At 55.9% G+C, this 21,105-nt stretch overlaps 2 protein-coding genes across 8 annotated transcripts in view; both read left to right on the top strand.

Moving 5' to 3' along the window:
* Window positions 1-6,505, top strand: part of MAPRE3 (microtubule associated protein RP/EB family member 3) — a 54,773-nt gene extending 48,268 nt beyond the window's left edge. For 5 of the 6 annotated variants that reach the window (XM_058682808.1, XM_058682806.1, XM_058682807.1 and 2 more), the window contains 6 exons: window positions 1,897-2,024; window positions 2,649-2,794; window positions 3,409-3,610; window positions 4,907-5,061; window positions 5,179-5,331; window positions 5,576-6,505. In XM_058682808.1, the coding sequence (XP_058538791.1) occupies window positions 1,904-2,024; window positions 2,649-2,794; window positions 3,409-3,610; window positions 4,907-5,061; window positions 5,179-5,331; window positions 5,576-5,644 (846 nt within the window). In that variant the 5' untranslated portion in view covers window positions 1,897-1,903 and the 3' untranslated portion in view covers window positions 5,645-6,505. The remainder of the gene's footprint in view (window positions 1-1,896; window positions 2,025-2,648; window positions 2,795-3,408; window positions 3,611-4,906; window positions 5,062-5,178; window positions 5,332-5,575) is intronic. The other variant, XM_058682811.1, reaches the window with a different exon arrangement.
* A 4,118-nt stretch (window positions 6,506-10,623) lies between these two features.
* On the top strand, window positions 10,624-19,116 carry TMEM214 (transmembrane protein 214). Of its 2 annotated transcripts, XM_058682818.1 has the most exons (17): window positions 10,625-10,824; window positions 11,745-11,944; window positions 12,496-12,646; window positions 12,944-13,078; window positions 13,333-13,415; window positions 13,863-13,968; window positions 14,078-14,159; window positions 14,684-14,785; window positions 15,145-15,286; window positions 15,673-15,764; window positions 16,040-16,088; window positions 16,274-16,387; window positions 16,559-16,676; window positions 17,246-17,342; window positions 17,533-17,701; window positions 17,831-17,982; window positions 18,193-19,116. In XM_058682818.1, the coding sequence occupies exons 1-17, from the start codon at window positions 10,680-10,682 to the stop codon at window positions 18,317-18,319; spliced, it is 2,064 nt and encodes a 687-aa protein (XP_058538801.1). In that variant the 5' UTR covers window positions 10,625-10,679; the 3' UTR covers window positions 18,320-19,116. The 2 variants fall into 2 exon arrangements, with proteins under 2 accessions (XP_058538802.1, XP_058538801.1); XM_058682819.1 differs by lacking the exon at window positions 18,193-19,116 and having other exon boundaries at window positions 10,624-10,824; window positions 17,221-17,342; window positions 17,831-17,967.
* The last annotated feature ends 1,989 nt before the right edge of the window (window positions 19,117-21,105 follow it).

Below are 21,105 nucleotides of genomic sequence, written 5' to 3' on the forward strand. Positions count from 1 at the left end.
CTGACTCAGTAGGTTGGGGTGGGGCTCCAGGATTGCAATTTCTAGCAAGCCGAAGCCCAGACAGCACCACTGCTGCTCCTGAAGGGACCATGGTTTGAAAACCATGGGAGCAGAGAACGAGTGGACTTTGGGGTGGGGGCAGCATTCCAGACAGGGTGAGTAGGCAGCTGCCGGAGCCTCCCAACTCGGGGAGCAAAGTGAGAGACAGGGCTGGAGAAGTGGGGCCCAGTTAGGAGTTTGATAAGTGGTGGGGAGGGTCACACGATAAGGGCAGGTGCCTGCTGGGGAGAGGAGGGAGGAAGGGAAGTGGTCTGGGCATATTTTTCCTTCACAGAGACATTTTATGTATTAAACCTAGAGAAATATTCTTCAGTCCGAAGTAAGCTCTCTCTTAGTTCTCAAAATACCCTGTCCTTTTGTCTATCTTCTGTTTCTCCACTTCTGATAAAGACCTAGTTACAAGGTATACTGTGTGCTTAACTGTGCAAGTCGGTGACACTTGGCTGACCGTGGCTGGGGGAGGATAAGGAGGAGCTCATATCCGCTGGCCAGAAGGGGGCGCCTCTGCCCAGCTCCAGCCATTGGTTGCTGTGCAGGAACAAAGGCCCAGCGCTGCCAAAAGCCAGAAACCTCAAGTTGTTTGTGTGAAACATCCCAACGTTAAAATATTGGGCACTAATTCAAAAATGCTTCCAATGCTGGGAGTGCTGAACAGCTCAAGTCTATAAGGCAAATTCAGCCAGTGGGGGTCTCGTTCATGACTGCGACGGAGAGTGGTGTGATTTGGGCTACTTTTACATGGATTCTGATCGGAGCAGTATCAGGGGTGGGCCAGGAAAGACTGGAGGCTGGGGAGGCCTTTAGGAGACTACTGCTGGCCTTGACCTGAGAGAGCGCATACATAGCCCCCAGGCAGCAGGACACTAGTCTGAGCCTAGGGCACACTGGAAAGGACTTGATGGATGACTGGATATGAGTGTGAGGGGGCGTAGGCTATGTAGGATAACCCCAGGTTTCTAACGTGCATGATTGGGTGACTGGTGGTGACGGTCGCTGGGATAATGAGTATAACAGGAGACGCATGTACTGAGGGGAGGTTCTAGACAAGCAGAGTTTAGGTGCCTGTGGGTCAGCCAGCAGGCCACCGGCCACAGAAATACGGGGTTTCAAGTCAAAGGAGAGGACAAGATTGGTCAGCTTTCTAAAACACAAATCTGGTCAGGTTACTGCCGGCTTAAAATCCTCTAATGGCTTCCCGTTGTCTGAACAGAAAGTCCAGACTCCTCCTCGTGGGAAACAAAGCCCTTTGCAATCTGTCCCTGCCAACCTCACTGTACCACACCCCAACACAAAAACCTGCTCCCCAGGCCGGCTGAACAACTCAGAGTCCCAGAATAAGCCATGCCTTTGTTCTCGCTGGTCCTTGGGCCTGCGGTACCCTTCTACCCCATCCCTTTGCATGTTTGGAAAATTCCTGGTCCTTCCAGACTCCAGCATCTCTGCTCCGAAGCCTTCGCTGACCTTGTCACGCAGAAGAGATCACTCCCACCTTTGTGTCGTCTCTTAACTTCGTGTGTGCCGCTTTCACTGCCCTGCCACTCCCTTCTGTGAGGGTTTGCCTGTCTGTAAACTCCTTGGAGGCAGAGACCACATCTTATCACCAGTTTCTTAGCACACGTCTGGCGTATAGTAGGCACTCGTTAAATGCCTGAAGAGGGAAATGCCTGAAGGGTTTTCCAGGAGGGAAAAGGGTTTTCCAGGAGGGAAAACCGCAAGGCCGGTCTGGAGGAAGGTGCTTTTCACTCGCCCGGGACTGTCCAGCTCCTTCTGTCCTTATAGTCAAGGAATAGCACGCGGCCCCTGGATGCTGACCTTGCCTCTCGTCTTTCTTTGCAGCTGGGGTATGGCCGTCAATGTGTACTCCACATCCGTGACCAGTGAAAATCTGAGTCGCCATGATATGCTGGCATGGGTCAATGACTCCCTGCACCTCAACTATACCAAGATAGAACAGCTCTGTTCAGGTAGGAGCCTGGGTGTGGGGGGAGTGGGCCCTGCTGGAGGGAAGGGGAGGGAGAGTGGGAGGCAGAAGGGCCACAGCAGAGAACGGAGTCAGAAATTAGGATTGAGGAGGAGAGCAGCAGAGCCCTAAACTAGTCACAGTCGTGGCGGTAAAGGAAATGAGGGTCTCGTGGAATGGGAAGAGTCCGAAGCGAAGAGCAGGAGAGGCTCGGGGAGGGGCTGCGGGAGGGCAGGGGCCGTGGGGTATCAAGAGCCGGGACGGGCAGCGAAGCCAGCGGCCCACAGCATGAGGTCTAATCTGGCCACGCTGGGCCCGAAGCTCAGCTCTTCTTGCAGCGCAGTCCTGGGCAAGTCGCTAGGTCTCAGTTTCCCCATGCACAAGATGGAGAGAACATGCCTGTCAAACTAGGGCTGCTGTTGGGATTAAATGACACGTACGCAGTGTTTGACGTGACCGCATCAATCTGTCGTAGTTGCTCTTATTCTGGGAAAGCTGGGGGGGGATTCCGGCCACATCTGTCCCACCCATAGGACTGACCCTGCCAGGACAAGGAGAGAGGAGACTGGGTAGTTTGGGGGAGCAGCCCAGGCAGGGGACCCCCTCAGGCAGCTGTGCTTCTCCCCAGGGGCAGCCTATTGCCAGTTCATGGACATGCTCTTCCCCGGCTGTGTGCACTTGAGGAAGGTGAAGTTCCAGGCCAAACTAGAGCACGAATACATCCACAACTTCAAGGTGCTGCAAGCAGCTTTCAAGAAGATGGGTGTTGACAAAGTAGGTGCCTGCGCTCCGGGGGGGCCCTGAGGAGCTGTGTGACCCTGGGGAAGAAGATGACCCGCCAGCCGGGGCAGCAGGGGCTGCTGGGGTCATTCCAGCTCTCACGCCTCTCTCCACCCCCCCTGCTCTCCGGAGGGAATGTTCCCCCAGCTCAAGGCATGGTGGAAAAACCCCCACACTTGATATCCTATCCTGCCGACATTCCTTCCCCTTCCTTCTCTCTGGACCCTGTCTGTCTCAGCAGCTGGGGCTCAGTGCGCCGCTCCTACTAAGGTCCTTCTCTGTAGGGCCTGAGGAAAGTCTCTTGGCTCACTCTACTGCCTCAGCGGCCCCCAGCCCCTGGTTCCGGCACCCCCACCCCACAGGGACACGGCGGCAGCACTGAGGGCCGCAGCTGGCTCCTCCTGTGCCTGAAGGAGAGGGCCGTCTCTGGCTCCCAGGCCCGGCCACAGCGTCCCGGCTCCGGTGCCGAGGGAGGGGCCTCGTGGAGAAGGTGGAAGACGCCGCAGCCCAGGAGCTGGCTTTCCTGAGAGCAGTGGACCCTCTCACAGAGGAAGGCAGCCCTGCGGCAGCAGGTGGCTAAAGTTCTCTGCTTGTGTGGTCTGTTTCAGATAATTCCCGTAGAGAAATTAGTGAAAGGAAAATTCCAAGATAATTTTGAGTTTATTCAGTGGTTTAAGAAATTCTTTGACGCAAACTATGACGGAAAGGATTACAACCCTCTGCTGGCGCGGCAGGGCCAGGACGTAGCGCCCCCTCCTAACCCAGGTGATCAGATCTTCAACAAATCCAAGAAACTCATTGGCACAGCAGGTAACGTGCCCGAGCTGGGGGAGGGAGCGTGGGGGGCCGGACCGGCATGGCTCCGCAGCCAGGAGCGCCCCCTGGGCCGCCGGCCCGGCCCTGCCAGCCTAGAGGAGACTGTTATCACGGAGTTCAGATGATGCCGCCTGCTGCCCGCCCAGACCAGGGGGAATCACAGTAGGGAGGACAGGGCTGGAAAGAGGGCCGCAAACGGAGAGCCACTGGCACCAGCCATGGGGGCAGTGGTGCTGGGAGGCCCAGGGCACTGGCTTTGTGCCTTGAGATGACGGGGCGGCATGTGGCGCGGTTCGTCTGTCCAGGTCCATCCAGGCCAGGGGCCTGGTGCCAGCACCACACACCCTTCTTGCCCCCTGCCCACTGGACGCCCCCCGGGGACAGGAGTCTGCCAAGCTTCCCCCATTGGGATCCGATCTTCCCCTATTCCAAAGGCCCACAGCCCTGAGTCCTCAAGAGATGAGTCTTTTGAAAGGAGGCTTTGTCTGGGTTCGAGAGGAAAAGGGAGAGAAGCAATAGGGCGGTTGGGGGATGAGAGGGTTGGGGAAAGGAAGAGAAAGGAGCAGCCCCAGCATCTGAACCCGTCATAGCAGAGCCACTCCTCTGTTTGCGCTGCTGCCCCGCCTGGGCCTGCCCGCCCCCCCCCCCCCAACCCTTCACCTGCTTGCTTTGTGTTAGAAGCAGCCAGCTCTGTCTAGGGAGCGGCCATAGCTAGAAGACAAGTGGCCTCAGCATGTCGGGCTTGTGGGGGAGGAGCCGGGGTCCCGGAGTCAGGCCCAGCAGACAGCACAGAGCCCATCCTGAGGCAGGGATGCTGGGAGGGGCAGGGGCCCTGAGACTGAGTTTATCCCCAGGGAGGGTGGGGCTTCTGTCGGGAAAGACCCAGCAAGTGCCAGACTTGAGACCCTGCACCAGCTGCTTTTCCTCAGACTCTGGCTGACAGTACAAGAGGGCCCAACCCTCCCAGCCCCACTTCCCAAATCCTCCTTCCTGGTTGCCCTCACTTCTCCCTCAGGCCAGCTCCCCCCCCTCCCCACACCTCATACCTTCTTTGCTTCCCTATAGTCCCTGCTCTCCCAGGCTTGCCAAAGAGCTGCCCGGCTGCTGTGGTGTCAGTGTGGCCATGGCTTGAGGTCTAGATGTGATGCCCCTCCCGAGTGGGAGAGGAGGGGAGGGCAAGAGTGCCTGCCTTTCGCATGGGCCTGCCCCCGCAGTCATCACACCAGGCTGTCTCAGGCCCCACGAGCCATGGGCTCACGTGGCCCCATCCGACCTTTCTCCTCTGGGCAGTTCCACAGAGGACGTCCCCCACAGGCCCCAAAAACATGCAGACCTCTGGCCGGCTGAGCAATGTGGCCCCACCCTGCATCCTCCGGAAGAACCCCCCATCAGCCCGGAATGGCGGCCATGAGACCGATGCCCAGATTCTCGAACTCAATCAGCAGGTGAGTAGGGTGGGCGAGGGTCACTGAGAGAGCCCTCAACAAAAGCCAGGACCTTGGGTGGGAAGGGGAGTCTGGGGCAGGGGCCTCTGGCCTGAACACCGCCTTGTCCCCAAGCAGCTATTGGATTTGAAGCTGACGGTGGATGGGCTGGAGAAGGAGCGTGACTTCTACTTCAGCAAACTTCGAGACATCGAGCTCATCTGCCAGGAACACGAAAGTGAGAACAGCCCGGTTATCTCGGGCATCATAGGCATTCTCTATGCCACCGAGGTGAGCTCTGCCTTCACCCGCTCCTGTCCCAGGCCCACTGGGCTCTCCCCATCCTGCCCCCTGCAGACCACAAGGGGTAGCACCCCCAGGGGCCTAGGGGAACAGGGTGGGGAGAGCCCACTGAAGTCAGAGCCCAGGGTCACACAGAGATCAGCAGGGGAGGTGGGACTGGCTCCCAGCAGAAGTCTCCCCCTCTGCCTGGCCTGCCTGGCTCACCACTTCCCTCTCCCTTCCCACCCTCCAGGAAGGATTTGCACCCCCCGAGGACGATGAGATTGAGGAACACCAACAGGAAGACCAAGACGAGTACTGAGGGCGGCCCCAGCCCTGGCTGACTGCACGGCTGCCGTGCCTCCCCGCCCTGCTCCCGCCCCACATTATAATCCTTTCCTTACAGCCGGTCGGCGCCGGGTGCTTTGTGTCAGTGCCGCAGCACTGGGGAGTCAGGCAAGGAGCGAGGCTTGTGGGGACGGGGCAGGTGAGCAGGCAGAGGCCCGGTGGGCGCTGGGCGAGGCCTCTGTCCGCCCCTCCACCCCTATTTATTTCCGTTGTCTCTACGCTGTGTCAGCCAACACTTCCCAGGGTGGCGCTGCCGCCGCCCGCCCCAGCCAGCCGCCCGCTCCCCTGACAGCCAGCAGCTGTATATTTGACAAAGTCATTGGTATATTTTTACTTACTGGATTTTCCTTGCACTTTACCTGTTCTTTTCCCAGGGCTGACAGCACGGGGCTCCGGGGCAGTGTGCCTGGCTTGGCATCCCTACCCCATTGCTGGCAGCCTCGGCAGGACTCACCCGTTCTTATTTATTTTGTCTTCTGACTTCCCAGTAGTTGAGGGGAAGGCTGATGTCGGGAGAGGGATAAGGGGACCGAGTGGGGGGTGCCTGAGGCCCCGGTGGTCAGGGAGAGGTGGGGGGAGCACGTGAGGGATGAAAATGACCTCCTGGCACCAGGCTCACCCACCCTCGGCCCCCTGCCCCCAGCACCGAAGCCCAGCACCGCCCCCAGGCCCCCAGCCACCCCTTCTGCAGCTTGGTTCATACCACACAGATTCTGCCTGGACCTTCCTGTTCGTCTGCCTCCCATCTGCCCTCCTCCCCGACCTCTGCCCCCTCGGGCCACCCAGCCTGCATATGTGTTCACTTTTATTTAAATAAACTTGTGTGGAAAAAGTCCATGCCCTGTCTCCCTCAAGCGAGCCACGGCCTGGGTCTCAGTGTTTTTCTCCTCCCGAGCACTCCCCTCTCCAGAGGTGCCAGCCATGGAGCACTGCAGCCCTGCCATCCTGTGTCAGGCCTAGAAACTGCCATGGCGCTTGGCCTCAGAGGCCAGCTCTGACCTAGTCCCCATCTCTCAACACTGGTGCCAGGGCTCTAAGGGAAGGAATTCACGGAGGCCCCAAAGCCCCAGTCCCCGTGAAGGAACAAAGTCTGGGGCCATGGCTGTGACGATGGGCAACCCAGTAAAGTGGCTGGGGGTGGGGGCCCGGCCAAGGGTTGCTTTGGTTCAGTCTCCTTTGGGCCAGTCGGGGCGCATATTGTTATATGCCTCACAACTGTGATCCAGCTGGGGACAAGGTATTATGTGACAGAGAGAGCTGAATGGGTTACAAAGAGCAAGCGGCTCTGAGTGCTGAAGCCTAGGACAGCAGTGCCCGAGTGGTTCCTTCTTCGAACAAGCTCCGAGGAACCAGGAGTCAGGAAGCCTCACGTCATCCACACAGCCCTACATTCCTGGTGCGTGCCCCGGCAAAGGGCCATCGTAACCAATGGCCCGGAAGCCGACCAGGGACCGAGGGCCCTGAAATGAATGTGGGAACCAGGCCCAATCAAACAAAGTCATCTCATTTACTGATGAAGGGACCAAGGCCTGCTTGTGACATGACTTGCTCAAGGTGGTCAAAATCTAGATTAGACTTCAGACCTCCTGACGCACGATTCGGCGCTCATCCCCAAAGACCACGGAGGTGTGACCTCCAGAGTGTTCTGTGGCTGCAGGCTAGTCGTCCTTGTAGGTGTTTCCTCATCATCCTGAATTATGATCAAACTGGAACTGTTTCTCCTGTGACCCTGCTCCCTGAGCCTCTGCCACGCCACTGCCATTTCTCTAATGACTCCAGATAGAAGCCTTAGAGAAGCAGTTCATTCCTGGTCATTCCTCATTCGCTTCACCTCCTCCTTTTGACTCCCACCCCCACATAGATACTTCTAGCCCTATTCTACTTCTGTTTTTCTCCTCCCAACAAGTTCCTTGCCTGCTTTTATTGATCGTTATGACTTTTAATTCCCTTGCCTAACTTCAAAGGGCTTTCCCTCCATTATTCCAGGGAGACACTGTAAGAGGTAGGGGTGCCCGGGTGGCTCAGTTGGTTAAGCATCTGACTTCAGCTTAGGTCTTGATCTTGCAGTTTGTGAGTTCGAGCCCCACGTCGGGCTCTGTGCTGACAGCTCAGAGCCTGGAGCCTGCTTCGGATTCTGTGTCTCCCTCTCTCTACCCCTTACCCGCTCATACTCTGTCTCTCTGTGTCTCTCTCTAAAATAAATAAACATTAAAAAAAAAAAAAAAAAAGAGGTTAAAGTAGTTGTTCTGTGTGGCCCTAATCTTCAGGCCAAGACCTCACCCCGCCAGCAAAGTGGGTGTGGTCGCCAAAACAATGCCTCCTCCCTAAAGGTGTCCGGGTCATAATTCCCAGAACTCGGAATATGTTAGGTTACGTAACAAAGGGGAATTAAGGTTGCAAGTGGAATTAAGTCACTAATCAGTCGACCTTAAAATAAGGAGAGTATTGTGGGTTATCCAGATGGGCCCAGTGTAATCACAGGGTCCATACAAGTGGAAGGGGAGCAGAGGAGTGATACCCTGTGAGAAGGACTCAATCTGCTGGCTTTGACGATGGGAGGGGCCTGAGCAAAGAAACTCGGGCAGCTTCTCGATGCTGCGAAAGGTGAAAAAACAGATACTCCTGTAGAGCCTGCAGAATGGATCACTGTCCTGCAGACACCGTAGGTTAGCCCAGTGAGACCCTGCCAGACTCTTGCCCTCCAGAACTATAAGATAATAAACGTGTTGTTTTCACCCACTAAGTTTATGGCAAGTTTGTTACGGCAGCGATAAAAATCTAATGGGGTAAGTCACACTGCTTCAGTGAGCTCACCCTTCCTGCCCCCACACTAGACACCCACCTGTCCTGCTTGACCCCACATCTTGATTCTTCCCTCAGACCCCACGTGGGTAGCTGCCCAAGTCCGCTGCACGGCTAGTGTCTGAGGCTGCTCTTGGAACGCCCAGAGTTCAGGGACATAAAGCCACTGCCTCCTCCTCCACCTCTTCCCAGTACCCTCATCATACTAAGTCTCTTCCTCGTGGAACACTTAGATGGTGAACTATAATTTTCTGCTTCCACATTTGTCTCCCACAGGCTTCGAGTTCCTCACAAGCAGGTGAGGTGAATCCTCTAGCCCCCCTGGCACAGTGCCAGGTGCTTAGGTAGAGAAGGTGCTTAGGAAGTGCAGAAGCGCCAAAGTAAGTGAATGACTTCTCACCCCTGGATACCAAGGTACAACAAATGAGCGGTCAGACCGTGCCAAAGAAAGATAGAAAAAAAAGCCCCTCCCATCCTTTTTAACTACCTCCACCACGGGGCAGACCCCACGGAAAGCCCGCCCGTTCTGTTTCTCTTCAGAAAAGAACATCTCTTCGGTGACCCTACACGTGACACAAAAAGGGTTGAGCAAAGGAGATCTTGTTGTGAGGTCGAGTAGAACTAAACCGATGATCTGAAAAAGATGAACTGATGAACGAGCACCTCAATTACCGTCCTGGGCAAAAGCACTCCATTTCAGAGGAAACGGAGGCAAGGTCAGCCACAGTCAGGCCAGAAGGGGCTAGAGGACAGGCAGGAGGTACTCCCCCCGCCCCACCCTATCCTTCACATATACTCACTTATTTTTCCAAAACAGTAGATTGTGCCACTTTCTCACTGGCTTCCCAGTCCACATTTCTGGCAGACCGTAGCATATGGGTTCGGATCGCTTTCCACCCTTCTTCACCTCCCAAATCTCATTAAACACCATCACACTGAACTATTTCCAGTTTCCCAGCCTTGCCCTGCTGTGCCCCACCTCTAGGCTTTCACTTAAAGCAATAAACCCATATGGCTGGCCTGTTCTTTGCACCTGTCCTGATCGCCAACCAGTGAAAACTCTCCCTGTCCCCGGACCCCATCTCAAATGCCACCTCTTTCAGGAAGCCTTCTCTAATCTCCTTCCTATCCTTAGGATATCCTTAGGATATCCTCATCACTTCCCAAGCTGTTCATCCTGTAGGAATTGGGACTCTATCAGTTGTTACTACAAGGCCTCGCCTGTCTTGTACCTGAGTACGGCAGGTATGAATCTCATCCTTAAATGTAGGAATGTACCTGAAACAGCACATTTCCTTAATTGTAATAAGTTACTTTCATTTCTCCTCCCCTCCTCCTCCCCTACTGGGATGCTTTACATTTTGAGGTTTCACATGATACTACAAGCTTGGTGGAAGGCCCTCCAGGGACAGAGAAAGTCAGCAGTAACCTCTTTGAGTGGTTCCTCAGGTCTGGGGCTCTTCTTGATTACTCCCTGCCACATCTGGGACTCGGGACTGACTCTTGCACTGAGGGTCAGAGCCATTCTTTCCTATTCCCTGTAAGGGGAAACAGCCCTGGCGGTCCCAGAACCCCAGACTTTTCTCTTCTATCAGCGGGGGCCACCGCTCTTCATTTCCTGCCCTCCAAACACTTCCCCTACCCGCAAGCTCCATCCTCTTCCTTGTTCTTCCACAATAGATTTTTTTTTATAGCCCAATAACGTAAAGTTTAACCACTAACAAGAAAAAACTAGCACTTTCCTAGAAGGGAGAAAGCATGTAATCTTCAACCTCGCCCCGAAGGTACGGAGAATGTTCCATTCCATCTTTCTGGCACCACTAGAAAGCAAAGAAAACCGCAATTGGTTAAATTTCCAAGTCACCCAATGCAGTGGCCTTCATACAGTAAATGCCCAATTAAAATGCTCTGAATACAACAGCCTCTCATCTCAACGCCCTTGCGTGGATTTTTTTTTTTTTTTTTTTTTTTTTTTTTTTTTTTTTTTTTTTTTGCTACGAAGGAGACCCCAGCCTCCCGGCCCGACCCGATACCTTGCTAGAGATAACGCGGCGAAAACGAAAGACTACAAGAGACTACAAGTCCCAGGCTGCCTTGCGGTCGGCGTCACGCGCCGCGGGGCCCTGCGAGGAGACGTGGCAGAGCGGGGTGCATCCGCGCCGGACCGGAAAGCCCAGGGAGGTGGCAGTGGCGGGAGGGTCGGAGCCATGGCAGCCAAGGCGGCTGGTGGGGGGCGCTGGGAGGTGGTGAGGAAAGGGCGGCGGCCCGGGGCCGGCGGCAGTGGTAGAAGCGGCGGAGGGGACCGCCGGGCTCTCGGGGAGGCGAACGGTGTGTGGAAATACGACCTGACCCGTGAGTACCCACCCGGCCGGCCGCCAGCGCCGCCTCCCGGCCCCGGGCCTGCCCCTCCGGCGAAGTAGCGAGCAGCCACCCGAGCCCCTGGGCTGTCTTGCCGATCGGCACCCCCCGTTCGGCGAGCGCTGCCGTGCGTCGCCTCTTGAGCCTCACAGGAGGTAGACAGCGCTAGGAGGGAGCTGTCCTCGCCTCGCAGATGAGTTAACCGAGGCCCAGTGGAGTTAGGTGTCCTTTCCCGGGGTCACATGTCAGAGGGGACCAGGACTGCTGTCTGCACACACCCTACCAGCTGTTCCCGGCCCTAGCCTGGCCTCTGGGGCCAATGTCTGAGAGCTGGGGAGAGGCAGCCGGCTTCATCGTGCTCGGTGCCGCCTCCTTGAGTAACCAGCAGGTACTGGGGTGGGAGGGAGGGGGGGAGACTGATGGGGGGGGGGGGGGGCCGGCAGCGGAAGGAACGACCCCACCACTCATTCTCAACACCCAGCGAGTATTTAAGTGGCGCCTCTTTCCTCGAAGTCTCCTGGAGAGTGGAAAGAGCTTGCCACTTGTTGATTATAGAGTTGTCACACTGGAACCAAGACAGAAAAGTCCTGACCTCCCAGACTGGTAGCCACTCACCAAGGAAGCCAGCCCTCTGTATCCTACTCCTCTGCTAGTTCCCACGTACTCTGATTTATCTAATAAAGAAATGCCTCACCTCTCTGAAAGAGCCTATGAACTCAAGAGCTGCCATGACTGAAAGAAGCAACCGGGAGGGCTGCCCGCCCTGCTCCTTAAGCAGGACGCAAGAAGGGGCGTTGAGGCAGGCTCCCCACTGGAGACGAATTTGGTGACAATGTGGGGGAAGGCGCCGCTGTTCCCGTGAGGCCCTCGTGACTCAAGGATGGTCCCCCTTTCTCTGCTTGTCATTACCCCAGCTCCAATTCAGACGACAAGCACCCTTTATGAGCGGGGCTTTGAGAGAATCCTGAAGCGGCAGAATAAGGAGCAAGTTCCACCCCCTGCTGTGGAGCCCAAGAAACCCGGGAACAAGAAGCAGACTAAGAAGGCGGCAACCCTCGCCAACCAAAACCAGAAGCAGGGTCGCTTCCGCAGCCTGGAGGAGGCACTGAAAGCTGTGAGTGTGCCTGGACTTTAGGTGGGGAGACAACAGGGACGTGAGGCGTGGAGAAGATGAAAGAACAAGGGGGTGGCGGTGGCCGCCGAGGGACCTGCGGAATTTGAGACACTACTTTTGGGAGGAGGCGTTCAGGAAAGGGCAGAAATCCCAAGGTGTGGAATGCTTGCATTTAAGACAGATCGGAAATAAGTTTCTAGGGAAACCTAGATTAGCGCAGGGAGAGCCTTGAAGACCCAGGGATACTGGGGAGAGGGGAGAGAAACAGCTGTGGTTCCTCGCCCTGTGGAAGCAGCAGTGTCTCATTTTCCATGTGGTCCCCTTGAACGTGTGAAGGGCTTAAGAGTATTGGGCCTTGAGATCAGCAATCCCAGCTGTACTCTTCCCCAAATATCCGGGTGCAGCAATATTGTGGCATTCCGCATACTTAACACTTAAAAGCAGAAACCCTTTTTTCTTCTGCCTTCACCTAGTTCACCCGTTTTCCCACCTCTGTCCTGTTTCCCTGTACTCACTCATAACGCACCACGGGGGGCCTGTGTCCCTGGCAGCTCGACGTGGCAGCTCTGCAGAAAGAGCTAGACAAGAGCCAGAGCGTGTTCTCTGGAAACCCATCCGTGTGGTTGAAGGACCTGGCCAGCTATCTCAACTACAAGCTCCAAGCGCCTCTAAGTGAACCCACTCTAAGCCAGCACACTCACGGTTAGTTCTTCTGACTCCCTCAAAATGCGACCAGTTCAAGAAAACACCGAAAGGGCTGTGCGTCAGCACATGAGTTAGTAAAAGAGCCCAGTGCCCCTACCCTGTCCTGATTCCTGTGTGTGAATCAGAGATGTTCTCGAATCATAACAGCTGTGACAGCGCCTGGGCCTCACTGGGATAGGGAGGATGCCAGCCTCAGTGCAGGGGGCCTCTGCCTGCACTCCCCATCCTCAGGGAGTGCACAGAGCTGCAGAAGCTTCTGGTCCTAGCACTCATGTGGAGGCCTGTCGGCCCCAGATTATCCCTACAGCCTGGTAAACCGGGAGCTGCGTGGGATCATCCGAGGGCTACTGGCCAAGGCTGCAGGGTCTCTGGAGCTCTTTTTTGACCACTGTCTGTTCACTATGCTGCAAGAACTGGATAAGACGCCAGGTGAGTGGGCCCCCCTGTGAGGGTTAGTCCCCCCCCCACCCATCTTGGAAACCTACTAGTCCCTTTTTTCTACTTCCAGATGGGCTGGGTGGTTCTGTTTCCAGCAGGGAAATGTGCCGATCTCCACACTCTTTTGGAAAGAGAAAGTTAGAAGTCGCTGGGCCTGCGTTCTGGGCTCACAGCTGCTAGAAGGGAGATTTCAGATTTGGGATGTCAAGTAGGGTATGTACGTCTGAGAACACATGTCTCTTCAGGGGAGTCACTACATGGTTACCGCATCTGTATCCAGGCCATTCTGCAGGACAAGCCCAGGATTGCCACCACGAACCTGGGCAAGGTGAGCTCAGGCTGGTGGTGGGGACACCAGGAGGCTAGGACTGGGGAGGCTGGGCAGAATCTACACTCTGGACTGAGTTAAGGGATAGTAGAAGACCCTGTAAGACCAGTATTGATGGCTAATGCTGCTAGTGCTTGCCCTGGATGTGCTTTGTATGTACCCTTTCCAGTGAGGTAGGTACTGCCGTTACTCTCATTTTATAGAGGAGAAGGTTGAGCTGCGGAGGGGTTCAGTAACTTTCCTAGAGTTAGTAAACTAGTAAGCGGAAAGTATGGGCGAAGGCCACAGCCTGGTGCCAGAGCACATGCTCTGAATCACTACCCTGTACTACTCCACTGCTCCGTGGCCTGTCCCTTTTCTCCCTGTTGACATCTCTTCCTGCCTGGCATTGGGGTGCTCCTGGTGCTTTGCCCCAACCCAACCTGCCTTTCCCACCGGTCTTCTCAGTTCCTGGAACTGCTAAGGTCTCACCAGAGCCGTCCAGCGAAGTGTCTGACCATCATGTGGGCCCTGGGTCAAGCAGGTTTTACCAACCTCACTGAAGGACTGAAAGGTAACAGAGAAGGGGGGCAGGAAGAAAGGTGGTCTTGGAAGCAGTAAGCTTTTTAACATCCCCAGTGGGTCCGAGCCTGAGTCTTCCTCCCTGAACTTTGTCTCCTCAGTGTGGCTAGGGATCATGCTGCCTGTGCTGGGCATCAAGTCTCTGTCTCCCTTCGCCATTGCATACCTGGATCGGCTGCTCCTGTGAGTAACTGGGGGGGGGGGGGGGGGGGGGGGTGGCGGGGGTCAGCCAGGAAGGCTTATGGTGTCCAAAGTTCCTGGTTCGGGGGCACCTCGGTCAGTTGAGCATCTGACTCCTGATTTTGGCTCGGGTCATGATCTCATGGTTTGTGGGTTTGAGCCCTGCATCCGGCTCTGCACTGACGGTGCTGAGCCTGCTTGGGATTCTCTCTCCCTCTCTCTGCCGCTCCCCTGCTCATGCTCCCTCCCTCCAAATAAATTAAAAAAAAACTTTTTAAAAAATTTAAAACAAAAAACCACAAAGTAGCTGTTTCAGCAAAACGGGATGCTGTGATCCTGGCCTCCATACATGTGAGGAAAACCAGGACCAGCCCCTCCCGATCAGAATGTGAGGAAGGAAAGGAAAGAAGCTATTAAGGGGTAGGGGGTGGGGCAGGGTTTATGCCCATTTCCCTAGGTGTTGGGTTTAGCTGGGTTCACAGCCTGTATGGTAGTCTCCACAAGTCTATTCCTTCCTTCCCCCATAGGATGCACCCCAACCTCACCAAGGGCTTTGGCATGATTGGCCCCAAGGACTTCTTCCCACTTCTGGACTTTGCCTACATGCCCAACAACTCCCTGACACCCAGGTAGGACTACCCTGGGGCACACCTGCTGTGAAGGATCCCAGCAGAGTCAGGAGCAGGCAACATATTTCCTGTCCCCTCTTCTCCAACCATCCTAAATTTGAGATTCTCAACCTGCAAGGTTCAAGGGATCGGTGAACCTCCTGAGATTGTGTGGGCCCTCAAGTATCATTGCCATATGGACATTTTCCTGGGGAGAAGATCCATGACTTCAACAGATTTTCCAGGGACTCTTGTGTTTGAAAAGACTCCTTGCCATTATAAGGCCCTTAGCGACTCCCCTCTCTCAGGCAGGAAAAGGGACACATCACATAGCTCCATTTAGAGCCTGTGCCTGGCTCTCCTCCCCACCCCCACCCCAGCCTGCAGGAGCAGCTGTGTCAGCTGTACCCCCGACTGAAGGTGCTGGCGTTTGGGGCGAGGCCGGAATCCATCCTGCATACGTACTTCCCCTCCTTCCTGTCCAGAGCCACCCCTAGCTGCCCTCCTGAGATGAAGAAAGAGGTGAGGAAGTGGTGGGAGGCCGCTGCAGAGGTCCCTACCTGCTGGTGAGGTCCCTGCCTTCATGGGACCCGTTTCCTGGGCACCTCCTTAGCTCCTGATAGCCACCCGCCCCACTCGCACACCACCCTCACGAGGACGGAGCTAAGCTGGTCTCTGATGTCCTGCCTCTTGTGGACGGGTGACCTTCCAGCTCAAGCTCTAGGTTGGGAGTTACAGCCTCCCCGTTATGACCTCTCAGACATTTCTAGGGTCTTGGCATGATTTCCCCATTCTCTGGGATGGGTATGTTGCCTGGGCTGCCCCACTTGGGGGCCAGGGGTTACCTCTCAGCACCCTCCCCTCCAGCCAGCCCCAGGCCCCAGCAGTTTCTCCTGTCCCCTATGCAGCTCCTGAGCAGCCTGACCGAGTGCCTGACGGTGGACCCCCTCAGCGCCAGTGTCTGGAGGCAGCTGTACCCCAAGCACTTGTCACAGTCCAGGCAGGTGGGGGTGGGGGGCTGCCCACCTCCAGTCCATACAGAGAAGCCTAATCCATGCTTCCCCACCTGTCCCTAGCCTAGAAGTAGAAGGGGAAAATCTGTCACTGTCCTTTGGGTTCGTGCCTCTCAAATTGAGCGGGAACGTTGCTGGGGTGGCCTCTAGGAAGCTGCCCACTGTGGGAGGGAAGTGAAGGAGCCAGGGCCTAAAGGGGGACGGAAGGACGGGAAGGGCCAAGTGGGCCCCCTGATTGCAAGGGGTTGTGCTTTCCCCATAGCCTGCTGCTGGAACACCTGCTCAGGTCCTGGGAGCAGATTCCCAAGAAGGTGAGGAGCTGGGAGGACATGGCAGGCTGAGCCTCGTCTGGGTTCTGGGTTCGTACCCTTCAACCACTGCCCCCCTCCCTGAGAAGGCACTGTATTCACTGCGTGGACAGTGAAACAGGGTGGAGGCTCGGTTCCCTTACAGACTGAATGCTGTCCTCTCAACCCAGACTTTTCTTATCCGATAGACACAGAAGTCTTTGCAAGAAACCATTCAGTCCTTCAAGCTTACCAACCAGGAGCTGCTAAGGAAGGGCAGCTGCAACAACCAGGATGCCGTCACCTGTGACACAGCCTGCAAGGTACCAGCACCCAGCCCTCCCCAGCCCGCGCACCGTCCTACACCTGTGGCTCAGCACATTCTCCGCCCCACCTGTCCCTGGAGGGGAGGAGGCCTGGCTTGAGGCCCGCCTTAGGAGGCGAGGACCACCCCCTTCCCTTCTGACCACCGGTCCTTCCCCCTCCCCTCGTAGGGCCTGTTGCAGCAGGCACGGGGCTACCGGCTGCCCTGGACACGGCTGCTCCTACTGGTGCTGATCTTTGCCGTAGGTCTCCTGTGCCATGACTTCCGGTCACATAGCTCTTTCCAGGGTAAGCAGTGATTGGCAGGTGAGGAAGATAGCACGAGGGTGAGGCACGGAGCTGGGTGTAGTGGCCACTGCCCCTAATACAGCCTTGTCCTAATCCTACAGAAGAAACCTTTCCAGGCAGGCTTTTCTGTCCACAACTGTGACATTACCGCTTCAGATTGGACTGTTGCTTTGTAGTGTAGAAATGCTTGTGTATGCACGGTCTTGTTTGAGAAAGTGTTATCTCCTTTTTAACTCCTGAGGAAATTGAGGGTCACATTTACCAATTAGCTTCAGATCACGGCTGGTAAGTAGATGGGTGGACCCTCCAACCCAGGCTTCCTGACACCTGCCTGGCTGCCTCATTCCCATTCACCCGGCCCAGCAGGAGAAATGGGCTCAGCTCCCCAGGCCTGCACCCCTCCTCCAAGCGAGCATGCTCCAGAGCAGACTGGAGCCAGCTCTGCAGCCCTGTGAGCACGCTGCGTTCTGCTACATCCCCCACTGGGCCTGCTCTGGGGCCTGTAGTGTCTGTCTCCCCACTCCCTGTCCCCCTTGCCCCCCAGCTCACCACGGGCCCCCTTTACTCAGCCTCCCTCTCTGGCCGGTTGCTTCAATCATCTGGGTTCTTGCCTGCTGGCCAGCACGTATGTGCCAAGGTCTACTCCTACAGCCTGCAAGGCTACAGGTGAGCTCCGCCTGGGGAGGGGAGAAAGGAGGTGGCGGGGAGAGGGCTTGGTGTTCGAGGTGGTGGCGGTATCGGTCGGGAACGATGGCAGTTTTCCCTCCCCGAGGCCTTCCTTCCCCCCAGCTGTTCTCAGGGGAGCCGAGCTGTCTGAGGAAACTCGGCCTTCCTTTCTCCCCTCCATCTTGTACAGCTGGCTGCAGGAGACACTGCCAGCCTGGGGCTCCCACCTGCTGACCGTGGTGAGGCCCGGTTTGCAGCTGGCCTGGACCCACACCAATGCCACAGTCAGCTTCCTTTCTGCCCACTGTGCCTCCCACCTTGCCTGGGCTGGTGATAGCCTCGCCGGCCTCTCCCAGAGGGTAAGCCAGATACAGGGAGAATGGCTGGTCTGCCCAGGGGCCGGAAGGTGCAGCCCCGTGTGGAGCGGGTCCTCAGGACCAGGATGCGTTCACCCGGTGCTCTAACCGCCCCCATGCTCTGTGCTCCAGCTACAGATCCAGCTCCCCGACACCCTGATGCAGCTGCTCCGGTCTCTGAGGGAGCTGCTCCTGCTGCTTTACCACAGTGTGTTGCTGCCGCTGTGGCACGTCCTGCTAGAGGCCCTGGCCCGGGCCCAGGAGCGCTGCCATGAGGCGTGCAGGTGAGAGCCGCGTCCAGCGCTGCAGCGGGAGCCCTGGAGCCCCCTGCCCTTTCCCCAGGGACAGGGCTCTCCGTCCAGTCTCTCCCTGTGCCCCGCCCCAGCGGTCAAGCGTCCCTCGGCGACTCCGGGATGCGGGTTGTGGGTCTGAGCTGCGACCCTGTGACTTGACACCGCCTCCCAACCCCCACAAATGTTCTGCTTTCCTCCCAGAGGTGAGGTGACTTGGGACTGCGTGAGGACACAGCTCAGTGCGGCTGCCCGCTGGACCTGGCTCTGCCTACAGGACATCACCGTGGCTTTCTTGGACTGGGCACTTGCCATGATATCCCAGCAATAGGCCCCGCGTCCCTGTCTGGGGCAGCCCTCGGAGACTGCTGGGGGGTTTCCGCAAAGGAGTCTTTTTTACTTGGCGCCCGAGTTCTGTCTCCTAGGCAAGTGGCCAGTGGCCTCTGCCCCACTTCTTCTACCTTTGGTGGGGACTGAGCCCAGAGGCATCTCAGCCTCCTACCCCTGATCCCACTGAACACTTGCCTGGCCCTGTTGCATGTAGCTCCCGGCCTCTGTCCTCAGGCCGGTAGCCTCTGTAGCCCGTTCTGGTCTCCTGCTCTCCACTTCCTTCCATCTCATCCCCGAAGCCCCAAAACAGCTCCTCTCCAAAGTGGTGGGACTCCACTGAGTGACATCTGCATTCTTTTGACGAGTGATTCCTGCTCCCAGAATTTGGTCACGGTGGAACAAGGAGAGGGGCCTCCAGAAGAATATAGCACCATAGTGGGCGACAGCGGCCTCGCCTCAACCCACAGCCTGGGCGTGACTGTCGGTGGACGTGAGGGCTGGCCGGAAAGGCCTTTCACCTCCAAATGCCCAACTTAAGTCCTTTAAGGCCCCTCACTGCCCCCCCTCCATCGTGGTCCTACTTCCTTACTCTCCACTCCCCTTTGTTGCTGGGGGACTCTGCCTCAAGGTTCAGCTTATCTCTGCCGCCCAGCCCTACCGTCTGCCTGGAAAGCAAAGCCCAGGTGGTTGTGTGCCTCGGGCCCAGTGAACCTTCCAGCAGCCCATCGAGACGGGATTCAGCATGTGGCCCCTGGGTATGCCTACTGGGTGGAATAAAGGACACTGGTGTGATTGCCAGCTTTCCTGTCCGCATCGTCACGTCAGGATTCCCGTGGTTGTGAACGGGACAGCGAAACACTGGGCATATGCGTGTTCTCCTTTGGACCCCTGCCTCCTGGAGGTTGTAGCCACTGGCTGCAGGGGAGGTTCTGGCAGGGAAAGCTCACGCCCGTCACTCTAAACTTGGACCTGTTGAGGATTCCAGACGCTCCTTTTGCTGCCCTAATCATATTGTCTCACTTGCCACTATGATTCGTGTCCCAACACCTACCTTGCTGGCTTGACTATTTTAAGCTGGAAAAAGCAGGGAGAGTTTCCTAGGGGAATTCTTGGTCTGTGATTGGTGGTGTTCTCTTCCTTGCTAGGACCTTCATTTTATTTTATTATTTTTATTTGTATTTTTATTCGTTTTTAGGTAGGCTCCATGCCCAATGTGGGGCTTGAACTCACAACCCTGAGATCAGAGAGTCACATGCTCTTGGACAGAGCCAGCCAGGCACCTTGCCAGGACCTTAATTTATTAATTAGTTTTATAAGGCAAGGAGTGAAAGATGTAGGACTCCAAAAGACACACGAGTCAAGGGCCTATCACCAAAGCCCCTTTTTGTTTTTGACCGGGGACCGTAAGAGAGCTGCACAGGCTTTCCACTCTCGCCTCAAGATAATAATGTTTGAAATGTAAGCAGTGCTAGAGGTGCACTGTCCACTCCAACCCCCCCAGGCTGGTTCCTGCTTCCATCAAACCCTGAGATGACAGCAGGATGATGGCCAGCTACCACTTTCCCATTCAGTTGTTGCCCTGAGACTCTGCCTATCGAGTAGCCAGCGTAGAAAAATCATGGCACAAAGTGAGGTCATGAGTACAATGGCGTCTCCCGTTGTGTTCTCTTCCCTTGTTAGGATGTAACTCTTACCTGTCGAGCGTTAAACAGTCCACGTTGGGCAGAACCCTGCTCCTAGTGGCAGGTGACCACGAACATTTTTCCCAGGGGAAAAAACCCACCTGGCAGCTAAGGTCTGGGACTGCTAGGCAGGACTGTCCAAGGGTCCCAAGACCTCACTTCTTCCCAATCAGAAACAGGTGCAATTCTTAAGAACAGCGAATCCTTCTAACTGGCCTGAATTCAAGGCAAGTTGAAGGAAGGGCTGCTGTGAACCTGGCTTGGCAACAGCACAGGACAAGTAAAATGACGACCCTGTCCTATGATGACATTGAATCACCAACGCTGCTGGACTGTCACAATCCAGCAAATCAAAGAACGCCACTTAGGAGTGCTGCGTTGGTTTCTAGTGTGTACGAGATTTACCTTGCTGGGTTTGTTTAGTTTCTGACCTAGAATCCTGGGGTACAACGTGTAATCAGGTTGGCTGGGGCCTCCACAGCTTTTCATAGGGACACTGACACCCTAATTGGCTTTATTTGATAAACCCCGTTGTTTGACCTGTTATTGGAATTGTCCAGAATTTCTCCGGTGTCAAGAGAAGTAGTCCAACACTGCACCTGCTGTCCAATAAAGCTAAACCAGACACCCGGAAGTTTCACATTTGGCAGACCTGTCCATGCACAAGCACCTAAGCTGAGCCAGTGAACCGACCTAGTGTGGACTAGACGAGCAGACCCAGGCTGACAGGTGGGCTATCACCCTATGATGACGGGTGTTACTGGAGGAACAGAAGTCACCTGACGCCTCAGAAGGTCACATTTGGCCATTGTAACTTTACTTTTTACACAGCTGGAGTTCTACAGATAACATGCCCCAAAAAACGAAGGGCAGTTTGAGTATGGTTATCTTTTATCAATCTCTTACCAACTCCTGTATGGGCCTGCGAGTTCTGGTACATGACTCATTTGAAACACTTCTTCCCAAAAGGCTTAAAGCACGTTTCTGGATGTGTACCTATAGCGCCAGCTTTACAGCAGGGCAGCTTAATGGGTGGTCTGACTTCCCCAAAACATGGTGTCGCTAGACTCACCTGTAGCATTGCCAGTCCCTTCTCAAATGCCAT

The sequence above is a fragment of the Neofelis nebulosa genome, chromosome 9, assembly GCF_028018385.1.
Source record: "Neofelis nebulosa isolate mNeoNeb1 chromosome 9, mNeoNeb1.pri, whole genome shotgun sequence".
Classification (NCBI taxonomy): Eukaryota; Metazoa; Chordata; class Mammalia; order Carnivora; family Felidae; genus Neofelis; species Neofelis nebulosa.